Source organism: Arvicanthis niloticus, chromosome 3 (assembly GCF_011762505.2).
Source record: "Arvicanthis niloticus isolate mArvNil1 chromosome 3, mArvNil1.pat.X, whole genome shotgun sequence".
In the NCBI taxonomy this organism is placed as follows: domain Eukaryota; kingdom Metazoa; phylum Chordata; class Mammalia; order Rodentia; family Muridae; genus Arvicanthis; species Arvicanthis niloticus.
Window position 1 is genome coordinate 53,281,610 of NC_047660.1, and position 26,020 is coordinate 53,307,629.

At 41.4% G+C, this 26,020-nt stretch overlaps 1 protein-coding gene across 2 annotated transcripts in view; it reads left to right on the forward strand.

Moving 5' to 3' along the window:
• The first annotated feature begins 26 nt into the window (after window positions 1–26).
• Ephx2 (epoxide hydrolase 2) overlaps window positions 27–26,020 on the forward strand; it is a 46,867-nt gene continuing 20,873 nt past the window's right edge. Inside the window, exons 1-5 of one of the 2 annotated variants that reach the window (XM_034499246.2) lie at window positions 27–221; window positions 7,146–7,230; window positions 11,240–11,399; window positions 13,414–13,604; window positions 22,482–22,604. In XM_034499246.2, coding sequence (XP_034355137.1) covers window positions 121–221; window positions 7,146–7,230; window positions 11,240–11,399; window positions 13,414–13,604; window positions 22,482–22,604 — 660 coding nt within the window. In that variant the 5' untranslated portion in view covers window positions 27–120. Of the gene's footprint in view, window positions 222–7,139; window positions 7,231–9,406; window positions 9,508–11,239; window positions 11,400–13,413; window positions 13,605–22,481; window positions 22,605–26,020 lie in introns of those variants that run through there. The other variant, XM_076930822.1, reaches the window with a different exon arrangement.

The following is a 26,020-nucleotide window of genomic DNA, read 5'->3' on the forward strand; positions in this document are numbered from 1 at the left end:
GGGGGGCGGTGATGAGCCTGGCGCTGCTCTAATCTTTGGTCGTCCAGCCAGTCTCTCCACCTAGGCCACAGCCTTCCAGCTTCGTGTCTGTGTCAACTTGGCGCTGCAGCCCGGGCGGTCATGGCGCTGCGTGTGGCCGCGTTCGACCTTGACGGAGTGCTGGCCCTCCCCTCTATCGCCGGAGCTCTCCGCCGCACGGAGGAGGCCCTGGCTTTGCCCAGGTAAGGGGATCCGCACCGGGTCAGTGTCCAGTCCGGTGCCTTGTCCACACGTCCAGCCCAGGTTTCAAATTGCTTTCCAGGTGAGCCTGGGCAAGATCAAAATAATTGCCTGGTAATAAAATGCCAGCGTGCACGAGTAGATCCATTGCCCTTCTAATGCTAAGAAATTAAACCTTCCTTTTGTTTGTTTGTTTGTTTTTTGTTTTTTTTTTCTTTAAGATAAAAAAAGCCCTTTAGGAAAAGAGATGTTACTAAGCTATTTGTTGCCTGATTAATTCTATTGATCTTTGTCTTTAAAATACCCGCCGCGATTTACAAGAAAGTTCAGTCGAAGGCCAGCGTTACAGGAGAACTAGTGCAAGAGCAGTTTATAGCCCAGGGAAATGGAGACCTGGGAGGCAGTCACTGATACCAGAAAGTAGTAGCTCGGATTCAGACGAGGGAGGGAGGAAGCAGGGGACTGTAGACAATGTCTGGAATAAATATACCAAAATATCCAGACTGCAGAGATGACTGCAGTTTTAAGAACGTGCTCTTGCTGAAGTTTGAGTCCCAGCAACCAAGTCAGGCGGCTCCAGGGGATCTGACGCCACCTTCTGGCCTCTTAGGATACCTGTACGCACAGATGCACACACAAATACATAATTTAAAGCTGTTGTTTTGTTTTGAGACAGGGTTTCTCTGTGTAGCCCTGGCTGTCCTGGGACTCGCTTTATAGAGCAGGCTAGCCTCAAACTCAGCTGCTTGTCTTTGCCTTCCAAGTGCTGAGACTAAAGGCGTGCGGCCCCCACCACCCAGCTATATGTAATTTAAGAAATAATAAAAATATTTTTTAAAGATCCAAACCACCAATTGTATGTGAGCTAATGTGTAACTTTTTCTACTTTTTTCTCTTTATTTTCTAACCTTTCAGTTTAAAAACGTGTTTTATAATTAGAAAAGAAGAAAACATTTATTTTAAAAAATAAAAAAGATGAAAGATCACTCTGGTATCACCCAAGGAAAAGAATAAATGGGTAATTTCAAATTACCACTCAGAGGAAGAGGCATAAGGGCATCTGGGGGTCTGGAGATCTGCCTCATTTGATGATTCTTGAATTCTTATAACACCAAAGGCCAACAGGGATTATTAACCTTTATACTATAGAAATCATGCAAGCCAGCCCAAAGGATGCTCAGGGTCTAGAACCAGGCACCTTTTCAAATGCAGAGACTGGGGCTTGGCAGGTAGATTCTCTTGCTTGATCACACAGTAGGTGGCCTCAGCCTTGCTTGATCACACAGTAGGTAGCCTCAGTGGCTGAGTGCCATGTTCCTACACTCAGTGTTGCTTCCTCCCTCTCTGACTCATTGTGTCTTTGTCTCTTCCTTAGCTGCTGTTCTGGAAAAGTTTCTGTTCCGGGTGAATAAACACATCGATAACTAAGAAACACAAATAAACAAGTGGCTACAAAGTCCACCTCAAATGGACACACTGCCGCCGCTAATTAGAATTTGACTGAGAACTACAGTTGAAAGTGAAAAGCCACCTACCTTGTGCTTGCCCAAAAGGAGTCATGCATTTGGGTGGGGAAACTGAGGAAGGAATGATGAACTAGTTTCCAAGAAGTGTGTATGCATGTGTACGTACGTGTACATGTGAGGCTATGTTCATTTTTTGTTTTGTTTTTGTTTTTTATCTTTTAAAAAATGTAATGTTTTTTACTTATTCACTTTATATCCCACTCACTGCCTCCCTCCCCCAGTCACCCCCTCCCAGAATCCTTTCCCCCTCACTCTCCCCTTCTCCTCCCTGGGTATCCACCCCCCCCCCCATGCTCCCCATCCCCAACACTTCAAGTCACTGAGAGGCTAGGAGCATCCTCTCCCATTGAGGCCAGACAAAGCAGCCCAGCTAGTAGAACATAACTCATGTACAAGCAACAGCTTTTGGGATAGCCTCCGTTCCAGTTGTTTGCTAGCCACATGAAGACCAAGCTGCACATCTCCTATATATGAGCAGGGAGGCCTAGCTCCAGCCCATGTGTGTTCTTTGGTTGGTGGTTCAGACTCTGAGAGCCCCACGGGTCCAGGTTAGTTGACTCTGTTGGTTTGCCTGTGGAGTTCCTATCCCCTTCCGGGCCCACAATCCTTCCTCCTGTTCTTCCATAAGAGTCCCCCAGCTCCTCCACTGTTTGGCTGCAGGTGTCTGTATCTGAGTCAGCTGCTGAGTGGAGCCTTTCAGAGTAAAACATGCTCCTGTTTGGAAGCATAACAGAGTATTATTAATAGTGTTAGGGATTGATTCTTGCCCATGGGATGGATAAGTCTCAAGTTGAGCTGGTTATTGGTTGGCCATTCCCTCAGTCTCTGCTTTATCCTCCATACATTTCTTGTAGACAGGATAAAGTTTGGGTTGAAAGTTTTGTGGGTGGGTTGGTGTTTCTCTCCCTCCACTGGGGTTCCTGTTTGGATACAAGAGGTAGCCTCTTCGCATGCCCATTTTTATGTGAGGGCATGTATGGATGGATGTTGTGTGTGTGTAGGTACATGGTTACGCTTGCTTAGCCTGTCTTTTTAGTCATCACTCCTGTTCAGTAAGACATTGCCTTTCACTAGGAATTTTAGGTAAGGGTTAAATTAGCTGATATGTAAAGCGGATGGGCAGCTGTGTTCTTGATACATGCTATTCTTTACTAGATTCTCTATGTCTACATGGTGATACACTCAGTGTACCACCAGATGATACCTCACACAGCTCCTTTGTGACCATGGTCAGGGTTGTTCACAGGTCAGAATGCAGGACTCTGAGATTGTTTATCCATCAGAGGTGTGAGCTAATTAGGTAGGTTTCAGAAAGTGAAAAAAAAAAAAAAAGCCTCTTCCATGCACTGGGCACTTTCATCATGCCAGCAGACATAACAACTTTGCCCATACAAGTGACCAAAGCTCAAGGTTCCTGGAGATTTTCTTGTGTCTCTTGTTATTTGTGTTCTGTTTTTATTGTATGTGTGTGGACGTTTTGTCTGTCTGTGTATCTCTGTACCATGTGTATGCTTGGCGCCCATAGAGGCAGAAGAGAGTGTTGTATGCTCTGGGACTAGAGTTCCAGATGGTTCTGAGCCATCATGTGAGTGCTGGGAATATAACCCTGGTCCTCTGGAAGAGCAGCCAGTGTTCTCTAGCCCCCCATATTTCTTGATTCACCAGATGCATTTTTTGTCATGACCCCTTCCCTAATCACTGCCTGATGACGCATTCTTAAACTACATTGCTCAGGAACTGGTGAGATGGCTAAGCTGACAGAGGAGCTTGCTATCAAGCACAACAACATGAATTCCATCTCCATGACCCATGTGGTAGAGGAAGAGGACTGACTCCCTCAAGTTGCCCTCTGACCTATACATGTACATTGTGACATGTGTGTGCATGTGTGCCAAGGACCAGCCTCGGCTTGGACAGGGGTCCTGAAGAAGGGGTGTTCAGGAGCAGCAAAAGGAATGACCTGAAGTCAAATACGGATACAAACTGACAGCCAGTGTTCTGCTCAAGATGGCTGTCTCTGGAGATCTCTAGACAGTTCATCTAGATAGCTCAGCTTTCACAGACCAAAGCCCAGTCTTTTATTTACATATCAATTCAGTCATTTACTCCAAGTTCCCTTTTGATTATCCCACAAATCAGCATTCCATAACCCCCAGCCCCTTGATTCTTAGAGACAGCAAGCACATTTTTTTTTTAAACATTGCAAATTAATTCAGAGATCTACCTGCCTTTGTAAGCAGAAACAATAAACTTAGCTGGGTGGGATTTTGCCCTGCCATCACCACTCCTAAAGTCTCTTTATCTCCTCCCTTAATATCTTTCTGACACACTAGCTCATATTGCAATTGCCTTTGTTCTTTTAGGTCCATGAAGCCCCTCATATAATTCATATTGCATCCTTATATTTTGCATAGTTGAGAAATTATATATTTTTGAACTCATGTTTTCAGAGTTCTTTCCCACACCCTTGAAGGGTTGTCCTGAAGGTTCCAGCATTTAACATTTTTGCAAAAGACATAGACATACCCTCACTTCTCAGACTCATGCTGTCTCTAATTATTATGGAGTCATTAACTTTGGCTGAGGGGACATTCCCCAATAACCTTGTCAGGCAGAATATTTCCTGATGATAACCTTGGCAGAGAGAATATTTTCCAAAGGAAAAACATGAAGTTATATATATCATGGAGTAATCATGGAGGCCCACACCCTGCTGGCTCTGTTTGAAGGGGCGGGAACCATGTTACATCCATACCATGTAGCCACACATGCACATACCTACACGTAAATAAATGCAATTAAAATTAGAACTCATGCTTTCCAATGGCAAGAATATTCTTGTTGTCGCTTTTACTTTAAAATAACCTCTTCTGCTCTTACCATGTCCTATTGCAGTCTTGCTGGTCTTGTTCACTCTTCTTTAATCCATCCTCCAGGCAGAAACAAATAATTTCCTTAGTTTCTCCATCTCACTCATACACTATGACTACCTGCTTATTGATCACTGTGCATTTCCTAAGGATGGGGTTGTTATTTTCCTCATCTTTTACATCACAGGTTGTAGCACAAGCCTTGCACACCTTAGGCATCTAATAAAAGCTTGTGGTGTCCAACTCCACTCTGATTCTTAAAACTGTAGGGCAACTGCTAAAGCACCCAAGGAATCTCACTATGGAGATGGCAGTGTTCTGACACCGGGCTGAGGTGGTATTTGCATTGCTCTGAGTTTACTATGAATTGTTGGATGGCAGGTTGAAAATGCGTGAATTTGATGTCAATGATACCTTAATGTGGTTGTTCAGAAAACGCCATTGGCAAAAGTGGGGCAGAGCCATGACTAACACAAGGAAGTTGGACTAGGCCACAGATGTATTTTTATAGATGCACAGAGCTGATTTTACCTGAGAGAGGGCTCATCTGTTTAAAAACAAAACAACAACAAGAACAAAAACTCCATTATAGTCAGAAACAAACTACTGAAGTAGGAGATAGCTGTTCTCATAACTGGGGATGGTGAATAGTGGCAATTGGACTTGGCAGTTGCAGCTGATAATAAGCAAGGCGTGTGTATTTATTATCGCTGCTGAACAAAGAGCATAGACTGGCTGGCTTAGCAAGAGAGTATTCTAGGAGGGTGGAAGTCCAGCTTTCAGCAAAGTTGATGTCCTGGTTTGCTTTTCTTTTGCTTTGATAAACACAGTGGCAAGAAGCAACTTGGGGAGGAAAGGGTATGTTTGGCTTACAGGTTACAGTTCATCTAGGGAAGCCAGGGCAAGAACTCAGAGCAAGGGGAACCTGGAGGCAGGAACTGGAACAGAAAACAGTGGCTTAATGACTTGCTATTCTTCACTTTCTCAGCTACCTTTGAAATACAACCCAGGGATGGCTCAGCCCTGATGCTGGATTCTCCCACATCAATCAAGAATCAAGAAAATGCCCCACAGACATGGCAGCAAGTCAGTCTGATGGAGGCAGTTTCTCAACTAAAATGTTCTCTTCCCAGATATGTCTAGATGTGTGCCAATTTGACAAAAAAACAAAAACAAAAAAAAAACTATGACAGAACAATCATGTCAATGTTGACACACAAACATATCCTTATAAGTAATACTCATTTCATTTCTTGTACCCAAGATCTCCATGTCAATACCACAGTATAAAATATAGTCCGACTTTTAAAAGTCTCGTTGTCTTTAAAATATTCAACACGTAAAAGCTCAAGATCTCTTTAAAAATAGGAAGTCTCAACTGTGAGCTCCTATAAAGCTCAAAACAAGTTACAGATTTCTTATTCCAAGAGAGAAGAGCCAGAGTACATTTACAATCAGATCAAAGGAAAACCAAACTCCAACAGTGTAAGGAGCTCAGTGTCTGGCATCTGGAATTCACTCACTATCTTCTGAGCTCCAAGGGCTTTAAGACTCTACCTCTGCAGTGCTGCCAGCTGCAGCATACACAGTTGTCTCAAAGGCTCAGGCTGGCTCCACTCCATACCTGTCCCTGTCCTAGGTAGCTGTACCGTAGTCCTGGTACTTCTAATTTGTCGGGGTCTCCGCTACAACTGAGGGTAGTCTCCCTGCTGACCCTGCTACACAGCGCCAAGGCTCAGCTGCTTTCCATGGCCCCTTTCATCCCATAGCTCTCATGTCATCAAAGCTAATACCGTTGGAGAGGCTCTTACACATTACTAAGTTTGGTTGCCAGTTTAAGACATAGCCTTGTCCTCTCACTGGCCCCAGCCACAGCTTCTGTGTGCTGACCCTGATGAAATACCTCCTAGAAGATTTAATAACAGTGATTCTGGCCTCTTGGTAATCACATCTGATTCTTCAGTCCTCAGCTATAGAGTCTTCATCTGAATTATTACACTAGATTTGTGACAATTGGTTGCCTCCAATGAATCTCTCCTTGGCTTGAGGATAGCATCATCTCTGTATATACAAGAATGTTCTGTGCTCTGTGTGTACCTGTGTGTAATTCACCTCTTTTCATTAGAATACCAATCATGTTAAATTAGGTCTCATTAACTTCATTATCACTTTAAAGATTCCATCTCCAAATATAGCCCCATTGTGAAGTACTGGAAAGTAAAACTTCTGTGTAGGAATTTTGAAGGAGAGATATTTCAGTCCCTAACACAGGAAATGTTTTTAGAAATTGGAGATTAAGATAAAATAGGGACTGTATGTGCATAATAAGTACCAGGAAAAAAAAATGTGCCTTTTGAAGAATGTGAGCTAAAAATGGCTATATGTAGACAAACTTGACCTTGGCTTCTATAGACCCATCCTTTCTAACAGTTTGTCTACAAGTATAAATGGCAGCCATCTGTCTCTGCCATGCGACACACGATGAAGCCATCAGATAGCTGGTGATGGTGCCGTCCCTTGTATCTTCCAGAGACTTCCTGCTTGGTGCTTTCCAGAAGGAATTCCCAGAGGGACCAACTGATCAGCTCATGAAAGGGAAGATCACATTTTCCCAGGTGAGGGAATGCTGTGTGAAGGTTCTCTGCATCATTACATTTCTGCCCTGTCCTACATTTTCCTGTGGGCATGATCACGTCTTTTTGACTCTTGCAACCCCATCCCCCATAACTTACAAAGTAGCAAGACACTGGAAGGTGTGTTTAAAACTGAGTTGTTGTCTGTCTGTGCCATCCTGAGGGACTCCTTTTCAAGTCTTGAGGAACTGTGACAAGAAATGATAACAACCAGAGTAGCTATTTCAGGACAGAGCCAATCAATTAACTCAATAACTACAGAGTAGGCGGGCTTTAGAGTCAGGGACTGGAGTTTGAATTTATAGGCCCTACTTACAGATCAAGACCACAGCAAATTACTTAGCTTCTCAAAACCTCCATTGTGCTATCAGTAAAATGGGGTGATGATACCACCCATGTCCCAGTGGTTGTGAAGCCTGGGACATGCTTAGTGTTGTGCGTTTCACTCAGTCAGTGCCAGTAAAGGTTGTTCCTGGTATTAAATTCTCAGTTATTTATAAATAAGGTAGTCATGGTATTCACAGTTGTGAACTCACAATTAGTGTGTCCATAAATAATATCTCTATAAGCCCACAGTTCTTTTTAAATATACTTGTTAAAAAGTTATATTATTATAGACACTTATTACTCCATCAGAGAACTTGGGGGCCACCTTGGTAAAAAGAAAGATCATAAGAGATAGAGAATCAGGGTGTCTGCTGAAGATAGTGTCTCCTATATGCGACATAAAATCTCAATATGGCAGCCTAAAGAAGACCATCACAATGATAGCATAAGTTGATATGACAACGCAGATGGAGGAAATCTCACAGGACCCCATCCCATGGTGAAGAGCTATAGGCAATTATGACTGCTGAGAGAGCAAGAATCAGTTCCCTAGGGAGGAGTCACCTAATTGATTATCCAATCCCTGGTGATCATCCCTAAACATACATATATACATACATACATACATACATACATACATACATACATACAATACATATGCATATGCATATGCATGAACACATACACATGCATACATATACATACACACGTGTGCACATGCACACACACACATAAACTAAATTAGAGGGAATAGAGGAAGCACAGGAAGAGCTGAAGGAGTAACAGGGAGAAATGAAAATGCTATAAATCCAGTATTCTCGTATGACATTTTCAAAAAAGAGTTGAATTAAAAACAAAGCATTATGAAAATCCCACAATGAAATCCATTACCTTTTGTGCTAACTTTTAAATTAATAATAATAAAATAAAATTTAAAAAAACCAAAAGGCTCACCCATATGTGGAATTGCTGAGAACATTGCAGTTACTTTATCATACACACACACACACACACACACACACACACACACACACACAGGACAGTGAAGAACAGTTGTGCCAATGCCATGGGGACAACTGTCTCTGAAGCTGTAACCAATAAAAATGTCTTGAACAGCACTGTTCAGGACAGGGCAGGGATACCACGTATTTTCAGTGCTACAGGGATAGTTTTAGAGGGAATTTCCATTAAGCAGCATCATGACCTGCATCTGATTCAGACATTCTGAGCAAGTTCTGTTAATCTAGAAATTCGCTGGGTTAGAAAAAGTCTGAGAAACCTAATTATACGGGGACAAAAGTGCCTAAAGCTTGAAATATCTATAAAAACATATATTTGGGAGCTGTTCTAGTTTGCTTTCTATTGCTGTGATAAGCACATGACCAAAAGCAACTTGGAGGAAAAAGATTTATTTGGCTTGCTGGTCACAGTTCATCACTGAGGAAAAGTCAGAGCAGAAAGTCAAACACCTGGAGGTTGAAACTGAAGCATAGACCATGAAGGTGTGCTGCTTCCTGGCTTGCAGCTACCATTCCTGTAGCATCCAGGACCATCGCCCAGAGTGCCTGCAGTGGGCAGGACTCTCTCATGTCAATAATTAATCCATGTCCCACAGATTTGCACACAGGCCAACTAGATGGAGGGATTTTCTTACTGAGGTTTCCTCTTCCCAGATGACCCATTTTATCCAAGATCAACAAAACAAATTATCCAGCCCAGAAGTGAACTTTGTCTCTTAACTCCATTTATTTGCTGTATGAAAACAGAAGGGTGCACACAGCATAGATCTGGGCAAGATTTTGAAACTGAACACATTTTTTTTTTTTTTTAGCACCAGGTTTGAAAACCATGGTGAGCATGGTGGGATCCTGTGTGGCCGTGGCTGTGACCCTTTTTACAAGCGGCTACTTAATCTTTACCATTCTTATCTGTGTAAGTGTTGGTGCAAGGGCAACTTTGCTGTTTGGCATCTTCTGCTCAGCCTTGTGTATGTGTTGCTCACAGATGCTATTGCAGACAGTTAGCCATAGTTTATCCTTGTGGCTGCCGGGGAATCCACTGTATGGATATACCCCACTCCGTGTAGCTATCTCACTTAAACAGATAAGCTTCTGGGTAGCTGCTTTTAGTTTGAGATGTTCATGAATAGTTTTGAAATGGGGCATGTGTGCTATATATAATCCATCTGCCGTGAGCTTGCTAGGACCATGCCATAGCTTAGGCTGCTGTTGTAGATATGTTATGGAAGTCTGGATGACTCAAATATCATCTATTCACTTCCCACTCTTCCAGGAGCTAGAGAACACAAGGCATCTAGGGAGGTGCTCTTCCTGGATTCCAGCCAGCTCTCTTCTTGCAGTAGCCTTATAGTAGAAAAAGTAAGCTCCCAAAGCTCCTGTGTCTTTTTATAAAGGTATTCGCTCGGGATATGGGGACTCCACTCTCATGACTCAGTCATCTCTGAAAGCCTCCACCTCCAGATAATATACACTGAGAACTGGGGCTTCAACATATACATTTTAGCAGGATACCTATGTTTAGTCCACCATAAGCCGCCATAGTAAAACACAAACTGAGTATCTTAAACAGAAACTGAGAAGTTATAGTTTAGAGTCTCAGACGGACTGGTTTCTTCTGGGGTTTCATTTTGCAGACAGCCAGTTTCTCATTGGATCAATGTATGGCTTTCCCTCTATGTATGTGTATTAGCTCTAGGTTTCTAGATTAAAATTCCTAAGGCAATTAAGTTATAAAGGGAAAATATTTATATAGCTCACAGATAAGAGTCCAGTCCAAGATTGGACAGTTCCGTAGTGTTGGGCATCTTGTACAGGCAGTACAACTTACATCATGGACAAGTTAGAAGAAGAGAGAGACTGGGAAGCTAACATCCCACAATCCCTTATAAGCATGTACTCGCAATGGCCTAAGGACCTTCTACCCTCTGTCTCTCCCAAAGTTTTCATCCCCCAACTATAGTGCAGTTCTTTGGATTAAACTTGGAGGAGAGTATCCCTATTTACTGATAGCATGAGACTGTGTTCTGATTTCATCCTCTGAGGATGCCCATCTTATTGAATTAGTGTTCATCTCAATGACCCAATTTAACCTGACTCTCATCTTTAAAACCCTTGTCCCCAAAAGTCATTCTGAGGTGCAGAAGATGAAGACTTCAATGTTCCAGTTTTGAAACGACATTTTTCATTCAGCCTATAGTAGTAGCCATTCTCTTTCAAGGCTGGATGTTATCTTAATACCTGTGGCTGCTTCCCCATTGCATATGTTAAGATTCTGACCCACAGCCTTAGTCTGTGGAGCCTTCAGGTAGTAACTAAGTCAGGAAAGTATAGCTCTTCAGAATGAGGTTAGAGTCCTTGGAGAAGGGACCATAGAGAATCAGTTAGACTCTTCTCGTTTGCACAGACATCATTCTGTCTGCATCTTGACTTTGGTCTTCACAGATTTCAGAAATATGGGAAAGGATTTACCCCACTTCTGGGCTCCCCAGCTTCTGTTGTTTTAGTGCAGTATGTTCATCCATTTCTTTCAGGGAAAATGTTTCCAGGGTTGGAACACACACATTTGAACTTAGTGGTGCTGTCAAATCTTCTCCAAGGTTGCAACCACTGACTCTGCTGCCCACCCCAATCTGTTTGCTTTACAGTGGGTACCACTCATGGATGAAAGCTGCAGGAAGTCTTCCAAAGCCTGTGGAGCCAGTCTACCTGAGAATTTCTCCATAAGTCAAATATTCAGCCAAGCCGTGGCAGCAAGAAGCATCAACCGCCCCATGCTTCAGGCAGCCATTGCTCTCAAAAAGAAAGGTAAGAGTCTTATACTACCAATTCCATGGCTAATCTACACCAGAGCCACTGAGAAGCTGAGGTCAGAATAATATTAAGTGTGTTTCAAGGTCATAGATCTAAAATACTCTCATAGCAAGCACCAGAACCTGTTTGAGACATGAGACAACTCTGTACTGTTAGGATCCCTGGAGAAATGACATAATTGTTTATAATAAGGCAATTACCAGTAACTGCTTTATAAACAAAATCCTGCCCTTTGGTTGGTACTAATTAGTATCAATAATTATTCAAATGAGCAAAACTTTTGCCACAGTTTTTTAAAACACAGCTTTTAAGCAACTCTGATTTCCCCACTGTTTGAGTGTCAGTTTTGGTCTTTGGGTGTCAGAATGGTGCTAGAAGCTGGTGTGAGTTACGATGAGGTCATGTGGTCTAAGGCACAAGGCCAAAACCATCCATTAGCAGGTATTTTATTTTAGTGCCTGCCTCTTCTTCATAAGCATCAATGACACCATCCACATCAGACTTAACATCATTGTGTTCACAGCATCTGACTCAGTCTACCTGTGCTGTTATAACAAACAACCCGAGACTAGAGAGTCTATAAAGTAGACAGGTAGTGCTTCTTATAGTTCTGGAAGCTGGGAAGCACAAGATCGAGAGGCCTGTATCTGAGAGAGCTTCCATGCTGTATCTCACCATGTTGGAAAAGGAGAGGGCAGGATAGAATGAGATATCCTACCTTGCAGGCCCAGTTATTTTACAACAAGCACAGACTTCCTACCTGAAGGCAGAGTTTCCATGGCCTGGAATTGTTAGCCATTTGCCCACTAACCCTATAATAGTAGGAATTAAATTTCCAACACAAGTGTTTGGGAGACACATACACAGGCAAGCCATAGCCCATCTCATGTCCCACCTCTTCCCTTACCATCGGCTCATCGGTGTCTTGTTTCCAATATCTCCTGTTTCTTGACATGGTTGACTGGGTAGACGGAGCCAGGAGATGATGCCATTTCTATTTGGATTTCTCCAGTTTTGAAATGGGAATGAGGTTCCTGATGGTCAAGGCAAGTGTTATTTTATAGAGGGCAAGAGGCCCTCATGCTCACAGACAAGCACTCGGGAGACCAGAAATGTTAAACATGCAAGGTTGTCTCTTCAAAGGAATATGTATACCTGTTTTCTGCTGGAAATGTTAATGTAGTTAACCTGTGGTGATCCATGGTATCTGGAAGGCCAGCCCACATTTGAATTCTCCAGACTATTATGTTTATTTCAGTCATTCTCCCTAGGCTCTTACCTTGAACATTGTTCTGAGTCAATAGAACCCATCTTTATGGAAGAGGCCATATGTACTTTGTAAAGAGTTTCAATGTACACATGTCTTATGTTTAGTTTTACACATGGGATTGAGTTAATTATAATCAGGAAATGTTTTCCAAAATTGTGCTGTGCCTAAATATGCCTAAAATAAACTGCCTGGTGTCAGACTCTAGAACCAGAGCTACTGAGTTGCTCTGGACCAATTTCCCTCTTGCCTTCCTACCATAGTGGTCACAGAGACCCTCATTGTCTTTAAACATAGGTGGAGTTTTCATTAGTATAGACTACATAGGAGCGTTGGACTTCACTGTGGGTTCTGAGTAGTGTGTGCCATGTTCATCTGTCAATATGGAATAGGTAGGTCTTCCCTGCCAGCAACAGAAGTAGAGAGAACCACATGAGCTGAGGAAACTTAGACACCCTTATAAAATGAGGCAATCATGTCAGAATGCTGATGTTCGAATAGTTAGAGGAGAGACTGGTCTTCAGAAAGCTCCATACTCAGGACTATGCCAAAAAGTGTTCATGGGTAAGGTGGTTCTTTTCAACTCCTCTAATGAAAGCTATGTATGTAGAGATTAGAGTCAGTTATCAGGAGTTGCAGTATGGACTTCCTCATCCTCTGGGGCCCATTGGAGGTACCCAGAGTATTGCCAGACAGAGCTTTCTCTATAGCTGATCCAATCTCTGACAACTTCTTACTCAGGATTCACAACGTGCATTGTCACCAACAACTGGCTGGACGACAGTGACAAGAGAGGCAGCCTGGCCCAGATGATGTGTGAGCTGAGCCAACACTTTGACTTCCTGATAGAGTCCTGTCAGGTTGGGATGATCAAGCCTGAGCCTCAGATCTACAAGTTTGTCCTGGACACCCTGAAGGCAAAACCCAATGAGGTTTGTAGGTGCTCCCTTTTGGGGGAAAGTGTGTTCCACAGATCTTGCAATGAGGGAGCCATTGAGTTTACAGACTGGGGTGCACTTGGGAAATGGCAGCACAGTCTTAGGCTATTCCTTCTGTGTCAGAAGGAATGTTTTTTGACATGTAGCTTAGTCCAGAATGTTCCATTGATGTAGCCCTTCTGTGGCTGTAGGTTACATCAGATGCTGTTAGAGCAACTGCTCAAGTTTACTCATGAAGAAACAGAGACCCTGGGAGACTGCCAAGAACACAAAGCTAGTGAGAGTCACCCCACAAAAGGGTGATCAAGAGTGGATTTCCTTCTTCCATGCCTCTTGGTCTAATCCCTGTCCATGAATCACGTCCCACTTGAATTCTGTCTCTGTCCATTAAATGACCTGGGGAGACATTATGCTGAAACACTGTATTACTCTCTCCTACTCTAATCTTAAAGGGTAAAGGAAAGGTCCCTCTCCTCTGGGTGCTATCCCTTCCTCCTGCTGAACCCACTTCACCACAAGATGCCAGATCAGAACCTAATGTTGCGGTAAATCTCCTACCCATAGGGAGTCCATAGAATAAAGACACAAGTCAATAAGTATCAAATGAATGCTGCATGCCTAGATTGGGCAGATTTACCATTAAACTACACTATTCCCCGGCTATGAGGGCTCTTAACAACTTGTGGTTTCCTTGGTCAAGGTCTCCTTCGTCTTCTCTCCTTCCACCAACTGCCAACTCTCTCTGCTTCCACCAACTGCCAACTCCCCCCCACTCCAACGGCTCTCCTCTTCTTATCTCCTTTCCCTGCCTCTGGCTCCTCCCACTCCTCTTCCACTGCCCAATCACTGGCTGTAGCCTTTATTTAACAAATTTGATTGGACAGAAGGTTTACAAGATTCACTCCTCCTTCGCAGCCCCTCCCAGGAGTGGAATTACCATGACAACAAGAGGCTAGGGCTATCCACATTTCCCCTTTTTTGTCCAATAAAAATTTTTTTTCTTTTCACATATTAATTGAACACTAACTATATTACTATGTTGTGATTGTGATTGTTAAAGAACAAGATAAACCTAATACCCAGTCCATCATTTTTGGTAACTAAATAGAACCTTGCCATCTCTCTCAATTAAAAAAAAAAAAAACTTAGTTCTGAACCTGGCTTATGTCCTGTCTTCAGAATGAATAGCATCTGAAAACCATCCTCTCAAAGTAAATAGCCTGGGTTGGCTATGAGATTATAAATCTTCAACCCCATCAGAAATCCAGGATGACTAGTTAATTAAAGATATGGGAAGCACAAAGCATGGCTTCTAAAACTCAGCCAATTTAAATAGACCACTGAACGTCTGGACAGTTCCTTATTTCAAAACGTTGGAGCATCTGGTCTTCAGCCTTCTGGCCCAGGATCATCTGACAGACCTAGTAATGCAGAATTACTAAGGGCTAATTACTCTGTCTTGGCAGATATAATCAGTTGACTATTCCGCAAGTGTGTTTCTTTTTTGCACAGTATTTTGTCTGTAGATGAAAAGAGGCAATTCTTGCCTAGTGGCTGTCATACCACAACTGGAGTAACTTCAAAGATGCTCAATTTCTTCTTAGAATCCAAGACTGGGAAGCTGTCAGGATCAGATAGGTCTCCAATAAAATAAATGTTTATATAAGAATGTTTGTAACGTCAATTCTATGGATTTCTGACGTTTTTGAAAATCAACTATGTAAGGCAATCTGAACAGTTGTCTGTTAATTCCTTTCTACTATTTCTAATTAAAATCTAGAAAACATCCTAACAGTAAGCAATGAGCCATGCAATTACCATAGGCCTCTGATTCACAAGCCAACCATCTCAAATCAAGTGTTTTTGTTTTTTTTTTTTTTTTTTTTTTTTTTTTTTTTTTTTTTTTTTTCTTTTTTTGATTAAAAAGGACTGGGTCTAAGCCTTGTATTTCTAAATAAGATATATAGGCACAATGCCTACATAAGAGTAATATATTAATCCCACTTTTATATTAATAAGAAACTTATGCCAGTGAAAACCCTAAATTTGTATAAAATAAATTCCATATCAATGTAAGAGATTATAATTTCAACCTTGTGACTATCATAAAGATTTCTTACCAATGTAAGATATAGCTAATTATATATATAATTTTAAACTGGGTCTAAGCTTTGTATTTCTAAATGAGTTATACAGGCACAATGCCTATATAAGAGTAAAATATTAATCCCACTTAATTCCTGAGATTTAGCTCTCTAATTCCCTTCCTGTCTGAAGCTACATTTGTAAAGTATTCCTTAAATTACAACACATGTATAATTTACAAAGTAACCAGAACCATCCACCCCAACATAAGGAACTGGGGCTATGATCTCCTTTTGTCTGCTTCTAGCTGAATTGGGGCGAAGAATTCCCATCTGGGGGCCCAAAGGGAAACAGGAAAATTGGCTTAGTCAAAGGAGAGCTAGCTGGCATCATTTGCCTTGAAGTCTCTATGTACTGACAAAGTTCATAGTTTAGCTAACACCATAACTGTTACAGCCAGAAAGGCTGGACAGGCAAGCTAGCTGTTCTGGAAAAGTTCTGGAAGCAAGTCCTTAAAAGAAGCAGCTTCGATGCAGTTGCAGTAGAATCAAGCACGAAGCTGGAATAGGAGGTCCCAGAGACTCAGGATCCCCGAGTATAAATCATGCTAGGGCTGAGTTTCTCTTCTTTCATCCTGTAACATATAAAACTTAAAAGCAACAGGTAGTTTTATAAAAACATTCACATGGAACATGTAGGGCACACAGCTTTACCAATGAAGATCAATAAAGAAAGGCCACTGCCCTCTTCAGGTTAGTTTGATCACTTAATCAAACTATAATATAACTTATATACATGCTCTCATAAAGGATGGCATGTATTAAGTCATGAGAAATTATTACCCAATTAAATGTTCTTGGTTTTGTATTGACATTTTAGTCCCAGCCAGTTAAGTCCATATAAGAGACATAACACCATATATACATCACCCATTTGGTTGGTTGAGTTAGTCTCCCTTTTCTTCTGTGTAGACTAGTGCTTCAGGGGGTCTCCCTTTGTCATTTCTGATCTTTATCAACTTGAAAGGAACCCAAGCTTTTCTTTTCCTGGGGAAACATAAACATAACCTCTCCCCCAGCGTAACACATTTCCCACTTTCCATTCTGACGTCATAATATCCTTAATATAAACAGGTTGATTTAGTTCAGAAGTTTTTTCCACCATCCAATGTCTCTCAGCAGCTGTGGTGTTTTGTTCATTAGCATTTAAAAAATTTAGAGTTAATAAAGCACTATGTAATCTATCTTTGGGGGTTCTTATTGATCCCTTTTGCCTATTAAGCATCTCCTTTAGAGTTTGATTAGATCTCTCCACAACTGCTTGTCCAGGAGGATTATGTGATATGCCTGTAACATGTTTTATATTATAATATGTAAAAAACTTCTCCATCTTATTAGAGGTATATGCTGGACCATTGTCTGTTTTAATTTGTATGGGTATTCCCATAATGGCCATGACTTCTAACAAATGTGTAATTACAGAATCAGCCTTTTCTGATGCTAAGGCAGTTGCCCATTGAAATCCTGAATATGTGTCTATAGTATGGTGCACATATTTCAGTTTACCAAACTCTGTAAAATGAAAGACATCCATTTGCCAAATGTCATTTCTTTGGGTACCCTTAGGGTTAGTTCCTGTAGGCAATGGAGTTTGGTTATATAATGAGCAAGTAGGGCATTGCCTCACAATTTCCTTGGCTTGTTGCCAAGTAATAGAGAACCCTTTCTTTAAACCTTTGCTATTAACATGATGTTTTTAATGAAATTCTGAAGCCTCTAGCACGCTTCCTATCAATAGCTGGTCGATATCATTATTACCTTGTGCTAGAGGGCCTGGCAGACCCGTATGGGATCTTATGTGTGATATATATATTTGGTTACTTCTATTTCTAATAATTTGTTGTAGTTTAATAAATAATGAGGTCAATTCAGAATTATCTTGAATAAATTCAGCAGTCTCTATGTGTAAAACAACCCTTTCGGCATATTGAGAGTCAGTTACTATATTAAGGGATTCTTGAAAATCTGACAATACCATGATTATTGCATATAATTCAGATTTTTGAACTGACTTATAGGGACTCTCAGCCACCTTACTTATGTCTTCTGATTTATATCCTGCCTTTCCTGATTTACTAGCATCAGTGTAAAATGTAGGGGCTCCAGATATCGGAGTTCCTTTTAAAATATAAGGGATAATCCAATTAGTTCTTTTTATGAACTGAAGCCGCTTGCTTTTAGGATATTTGTTGTTAATCTCTCCCAAAAAGTTACTACATGCTCTTTGCCAATGTTCATCTTGTGCCCATAACGAGGTAATTTCTGCATTAGTAAAAGGTACAACAATTTCAGCCGGGTCCATTCCAGCTAATTGTCTAAGTCTCATTTTTCCTTTCAGTATTAATTCAGAAACCTTCTCAACATAGGTTTTTAACTTTTTACTCTGTTTATGAGCTAAAAATATCCACTCTAGGATATAATCTTCTCTCTGCATAAGAATTCCAGTAGGAGAGTGAGTAGAAGGTAAAATAACTAAGATGCAGGCCATTTTTGGATCAATGTGATCTAGATGTGTATCCTGCAGTTTTCTTTCTACCAAGGCTAACTCCTTCTCAGCATCAGGAGTCAATTTCCTAGGACTATTTAAATCTTTATCGCCTTGTAAGGTTTGAAATAAATTACTTAGTTCTTGAGTGGTCAAGCCAATTGCTGGTCGCAGCCAGTTTATATCTCCAAGTAGCTTCTGAAAATCATTTAGGGTTCTTAACTGGTTTCTTCTAATTTGTACCTTTTGTGGCTTAACTGTTTGTAGACTTATACCCTAGATAATTAATAGAATCTCCTCTTTGTACTTTTTCGGGGGCTATTTGAAATCCCCAGCAAGGCAAGATTTTCTTTACTTCATTAAACATTTTTTCCACGATATTAATATCTGAATCAGCCAATAAAATATCATCCATATAATGATAAATAATGGATTTGGGAAACCTTTTGCGAATTATCTCCAATGGCTGTTGTACAAAGTATTGACACAAGGTAGGACTATTTACCATTCCTTGTGGTAAGACTTTCCAATGATATCTCTTTACGGGGCAACCTTTATTAAAGGTAGGTATTGAGAAAGCAAACCTTTCCCTATCACATTCATGTAGAGGAATTGTGAAGAAACAATCTTTCAGATCAATCACTATAATGGGCCAATCCTTAGGCAACAAGGAAGGCAATGGGATACCAGGCTGCAAAGAACCCATAGGCTGAATAATCATTAATTGCTCTGAGATCTGTCAACATCCTCCATTTGCCAGATTTCTTTTTAATGACAAATACTGGAGAATTCCAAGGACTGGTAGACTCTTCAATATGCTGAGCCTCCAGTTGTTCCTGGACCAGCTGTTCTAATACCTGTAATTTTTCTTTTGTCTTAGACCACTGCTCAATCCAAATGGGTTGATTAGACAACCACTTTAGTGATAATGTCCTTGGTGTCTTGGTAGCAATGGCTCTTTGGGGTAGAGCTAAATTGTCGGCCTCTACCATATGTTGTTTATAAACAGCTTGGACAGTGTGAGACTGCCTTAAATAACGTTTCTTAACAAATTTTAAATTTTTATTAGGAGCCTGATGAATTTCATGATTAAACATTGACACTGAGGGGATATTAATCTGGGTCTTCCACTGTTGTAATAGATCTCTTCCCCATAAGTTAATGGCTATATCAGCCACATATGGCCTCAATTTTCCTAGCTGACCTTCTGGTCCTATACATTTAAGCCATCTGGTGCTTTGTTTTATTTTGGATAAAGTTCCAAGTCCTTGAAACTGGATGTCTACTTCATGAAGTGGCCAACTTTCAGGCCAAGAATTTGGAGAAAAAAACAGTGACATCTGCTCCAGTGTCAACCATCCCCTCAATCTCAATATTATTCACTAGTATTCTTAGTTTTGGTCTTTGATCTTCTATAGAAGTTTGCCACAATATTTGCTTTTGACTCCCTGTGAGGCCTTCTGAATTGTCTATAAAACCTTCCTCAGCCTTATCTGGTCTTACAACATTTGTTTTTGAAGCAGTAACATTTAATTTTCCTGGGAAAGAAAAATTCTCTTTGTCTGGCATTGGGGCCTGCAAGAGGCCCCCCTGAAAGTTTTTTGGCAGGGTATTTCCCCATTTGTCTGTTGTTGCTCTACAATCCTTAATCAGATGTCGGCCTTTGCCACATCTTTGACAAATTCCAGAAAGCTTAGGCCCCCATTTAGTATTATTTTTATTTGTCCTTTTGTCATTTCTGAGATGACCCCATTTACCACAATTAAAACATTTGAAATCCTGGGTCAACTCTAGATTACTTGTTGCAGCTTTTCCTATTACTGACATATCAGCTGAGTGAGATCCAACATCAGCTGTGTATCTAATCCATTCATCTATTGATGCTGACCTTGCCCTCAGTGGTCTGATTACTTCCTTGCATTCAGCATTTTCAAAGGCTAAAGACTCAACTATTGCCATTCTTGCTACTGAATCTGATATACTCCTTTTGACAGCTGAGGTTAGCCTTTGTAAAAAGTCAGGGAAGGTTTCTTTTGGCCCTTGTATGACTTGAGTAAATGGTTCAAGTCTCTTCCCGGATTCTGCAACTTTGTCCCAGGCATTTAAGGCTGACAATCTACACAATGCCAGAGTTTCTTCATCATATACAGCCTGCACCTCTAGTTCAGCAAAACAACCTTCACCAAGCAGTTGGTCTATGGAAATCTCTCTTCCTCTGGCTCTATTTTGTCCTGCTATCTCCCTCGCCTCATCTCTCCTCCATGCAACCCATTGTAAATTTGCGGCAGGTTCTAATATAGCTCTTGCCATATCTTTCCAGTCTTGGGGGATTATTATTATTTTATATTTTATATTATTATAATTATTTTTAATAGCCCAAGAAGTCAGAATTTGTTTAACAAATGGTGAGTGCATACCAAAATTAGTAACACTCTCCTTAAATTTTCTCAGATCTAACACATCCACAGGTTGCCATTCAAATTCCTCATAACCCTGTGGGTAAACAACGTTTGGAGGTCTTTGTTGTACAGTAACCGGATAGGCCAAGGTGTGTTTTCTAATAACTCTTGGTTGACTTTCTCTATTTACTTCTGTTTTAACCTCAGTATTTTCCTCAGCTGAAAATTTAAATTCCTCCCTTAAGGTTTGTATACATGCTTCATATGTTTATATTGTAATTGTTTCCATTCCTCATTATTTTCTATCTGTTTCTCCATCTGATCTGTGAGCTGTTGTATGCTCTGTTTGATCATCTTTTCTAGCTCCTGTCTCCCAGTTTCATTTTCATCTTTCTGTCTCTTATTCTGATCTATAATTTCTTGTATCTTCAATTCATTATTTTCTATCTGTTTCTCCATCTGATCTATTAACTGCTCTATCTTCTGTTCAATTATCCTTTTAATCTCCTGTCTCCCACTTTCATTTTCATCTTTTTGTTCCTGTAACTTCTGTTCTAAGCCCTGCTTCCATTCCTCATTATTTTATATCTGTTTACAAATCTCATCTCTATCCTGTACCAAAAGTTCTATTGTTTCTTGTAATCTCTTTTCCAAGGCAAAGAATTTTTTATCTAGAGCTTTGTCTTTTGAGAAGACATAGTATATCAAAAAAATAAATATAGCAATACTGATAAATAATAAAGTGTTCCCTAAGTTGATTTCTGTCAAACCATTTGAAATATCATCATATAAAGCCCAAAAGATATCCATTGTTTTTGTCATCTTTAAGTATCAAAATATGTTTCTTTTTTTTTATATTAAAAAATTATCTGGTTTGGAGCCCTTAATTCACTGTTTCTACCTGAAAACTACCTCGCAGGCAGTTGTGTTCTAGGATCACCAGTCCCTCCTTACAATTCGTTACTATAACCTTTCTATTTGTCTGTTTGGCTCTCTTGACTCAGAGCAGCCTGCAATTTACTCCTCACAACTTTAAAACCTTTTACATCTATTTGTCTGTGTCTATTCACCTTTTTTTTTATTTAATTTTTTAATTTAAATGACCTACTGGTCTGGCTACAATAACTTTTGTTTCACTGTTGAATTTTTGGAAGACCTTTCTTTCAGTTTTCACAGGGCAGTGAGCAAGCCCAGCTGTAAGCTGAGTGCTGCTCCTGACCTTGGCCGTTGGGGAAGTTTTTGTACTTTGTAACTTTTTGATCTTTGCAGGTCCTCAGACCTATTCAGCTTTCAATACACTTTTATCTCAAGTTAGTTGAGTTCTAAATAATAAGTTGGGCGCCAATTTGTTCCGGTAAATCTCCTGCCCATAGGGAGTCCATAGAATAAAGACACAAGTCAATAAATATCAAATGAATTCTGCATGCCTAGATTGGGCAGATTTACCATTAAACTACACTATTCCCCGGCTATGAGAGCTCTTAACAACTTGCGGTTTCCTTGGTCAAGGTCTCCTTCGTCTTCTCTCCTTCCACCAAAAATTAAATGACCATCAAATGACCTGGGGAGACATTATGCTGAAACACTGTATTACGCTCTCCTACTCTAATCTTAAAGGGTAAAGGAAAGGTCCCTCTCCTTTGGGTGCTATCCCTTCCTCCTGCTGAACCCACTTCACCACAAGATGCCAGATCAGAACCTAACTCCCCCTGCCCCCTCCATCTTGGAGGATCCATGTTCTTCATTTCCTCACCATAGAGCTGCCCCTGGTCCTGTTCTCCCTTTGAGGTTCTCTTCACACAAGATGCTTCCTCTAGCTGATGTCTGTACTGTTTGGGTCCAGGTTGTTTTCCTAGATGACTTTGGAAGTAATTTGAAGCCAGCCCGTGACATGGGGATGGTTACCATCCTGGTCCACGACACAGCCTCAGCTCTGAGAGAACTGGAGAGGGTCACGGAGACACAGGTAACTTTAGTTCTGAGCAGTCTGGGTCCTTGCCACCCATGATTCAGGAAGTCTACACCCAGGACCAACATTTATCCATTTCCTTCTGTGCAGACAGTAAGCAGAAGTTTAAACCAACATTTTGCAAGCTAGGAAACTAAGACAAAAGAAAGGCACTCAGGATGGAAGATGGCTCAGTTGACAAGTGTCTATCATGTAAACATGAGGACTGAATCTAATCTCAAGCACTTGCATGGCGTCTGGGCACGGTGGTACAAGCATATAATCCTAGCACTGAGGATACAGAGACAGGCAGATCTTTGGAGTTCTGACCAGAGTCTAGCCTGTTAATACACTCATATTTGGAGATACCAGGATCTAGAAACTCATCATATGTGTTTCAGGGGAAGACACAATCCAGCTTATAACCTAACAGCTTACATCTTTAATAAATAAATAGATTTGTTTAGTACAATAAATCAAATGAATTTAATTAGTAAGTAAAAAAAAATGTAGAATAAACAACACAAGGCCCGAAGTATCTTGCTCAAGCTTAGCTTGTTCTCTCTGGGTCTAGAAGTCTTACAAGCAGAGGGGAGACTGAGGCCAAGTTGAATTCATCCTCTCTGTTGCTAAGTTTGTCCCTTCCTCCCAGTACGCTAGATATGTATTCTATATCCTTCCTTCCTTACCATCAGTTATGAGGAAGTATAGCGTATGGCCCAAAGAGCGATTCACTATGACCATACTTTGGGCTTTGAATGAGTGGATTTATTAAGAACATAGCAAGTCAAAGTAAAAGAATAAATACCAAGAGATAAATAGATGATAGGTAGATAGATGATAGATAGCTGAATAAATAGATAGATTAGATGATAGATAGATAGATGATAGATAGATAGATATCAAAATGTCACCAAATTGGGTACTCAAAACATCGAAAAGAAATCATTTGGGGAAGCCCATTTAAAGCAGCCAATAGGAGTTTCTGTTAGAGTCCTAAGCAGAGCAGAGTGTCCCCTGTGGAGAGGCTTCCAAGAGAAAGAACAAATAGCAGAAAGGTGACATCATCAAATCAGAGCCTTATAAACATCCAGCAGAACAGACCGGGGAGGATGAGGACATTAGCTGGAGTATTCAGTTGAGCTTTCTCTCCATGGCTGAGCTTCCCACAGTAGCAGGCACTGTTACATCCTGTCATAAACAAACAATAGCAATCCTGTGATGGGAGTGGCTCACCTTCTGTCTTAGTTAGGGTTTTTGTTGCTGTGAAGAGACACCATTACCAAGGCAAGTCTTATAAAGGACAATATTTAATTGGGGCTGGCTTTTAAGTTCAGAGGTTCAGTTCATTATCATCAAGGCGAAAGCACGGCAGAGTCCAGGCAGCCATGGTGCTGGAGGAGTTGAGAGTTCTACATCGTCATGGAAAGGAAGCCAGGAACAGACTGCTGTCAGGCAGCTAGGAGGAGAGTCTCAAAGCCCTTCTCCACAATGACACACTTCTTCCAACAAGGCCACACCTACTCCAATAAGGCCACACCTCCTAATAGTGCCACTCAAGCATATTCAAACCACCACAACTTCTTACTGTTTAAAGACATGATGCTTTTACTCCTGGGTTGCTCTGCTTTTTCTCTCCCCTCCCAGACAAGGGACCTTGGAGAATACTTTGAGACAAACATGCTTGTGGGGGTAGGGCAACCCCACTTCCAGAGCCATCTTCTCAGTCAGCTCAAACAATATCTGACAATTTCCCAGTGTTCTGTACATCACAGAAATCTACGGGGGAGAATCATTATTATGTCCTTGTCTCCAGTACTTTAAAGTTGTGGTAAAACACTTTTAGCAGGAAGTTTACTGTCTTAGTCATTTTAAAGTGAGCAGTTCTAGGGTGTTGGGTACATTCAGAACACTGTGCAGTCAACTCCATCCACCTACAGACTCTTCCGTTAAAAGAAAAGCCAAAACCTTGTACTTGTTAAGTAATGACTCACACTAAACTCTACTTTCTCTTTCTAAGAGTCTGACTTCTGGGTCCCTCATATGAGTGGAATCACATACTGTTCATTTTACTTAGCACAATGTCCTTAAGGCTCATCCATAGTTTGGTGTGACCCAGGTGGGACTCCCTTTCTGATCTGGGAAGCCTCTTCTGTCTTTAAAAGTGGAATAAATTCTAGTTTATGCCCCCACTTTAGAGGGTAGATAACAGAGTCATGAAGGACAGCTTTCTTAGGACTAGGAGGCAGGTGTAGCAGGGAAGGATAGGTAACCTGCACAGATGAGGCGCGGGCATTAGGAGACTTACTGCACATGTGCTCAGTATCTCATCCTATGATACTGATGCTTTGGGAACTGACACCTGTAAAGTACAGAAGGGAGTATTCTGGAACTTTGCTCCTCACCTAGGTGTTTTCCAAAAACAGGTCTGGGGGAGCCCTCTGAGTCTCCAGAGGACAAGGACAAGGACCAAGACATAGACTGTTAAGGGCTGGGCTCTCTGAAATTCCCATACTGAAATGGCAATACCCAGTATCTCAGAATGTGGCTGGATTTGAATACAGGGCCTTGGAAGAGGTGATTTAAGGAAATAGGAGACCAGCAAGGGGGAACTGTAACCTACTGTGACTGATCTCCATGTAAGAAGTAGAGACTAAGCCACGGGACACAGAGGGACACATGAGGAAGAACACAGAGCGGCATGGCAATCTATAAACATAGATCTTGGGAGAAACTGGCCCTGCCTACACCTTCATCTCAGACTTCTGTCCTTCCAAACTGAGAAAATAGCTGCCTGTCATTGAAAGCAGCCACCCAGCTTGTAGAAGTCTATGGCGAAAATTTGAACAGTATAAGTAAGGCACAGAGTCAGGCTGCAGCTCACTGAGAGGCACAGAGTAGGGCTGCAGCTGACAGAAGAGAGATCCTTTCCTACAGAGGCATCACAGAGAGGTGGCAGCTATGCCTGGCCTGAGTCTGGTGGCCATCTGAGGACTTCTGTGGAGGATGGTCTGAAACCACAGAGATGTACAAATCTTGTGTTTTTCTGGCTTGTATGTTTATTTGGCAGCCCCAGGGACTTTGTGGAACACTGCCAGTCATTTGGGGACTTGGGATGACAGAGAACCTACTGTCACCAGCTGAGGGCTTTCAAAGTCTCATGAGATGCCCAGTGAAAAGATAGGAGATGAGGGACTATAGAGAGTCATATGTGGGTTTTGTTGGCTGTACCAGGGCGCTATGCACTCCTGTCTGCATTCCATTGGCCAGAACTCAGTCACAGAACTCCAGTGGACTGAGACAGCTGATGGAGTCCAGCCATGTCCGATCTGGAGGGAGATGATTCATGAGGACCATCAGGATTCACTCAAGAGGGGTGGCAAGGGTGATATCTGGGGTCTCACTGTTCTTTACTGTGTCCATCGTACTTTCAG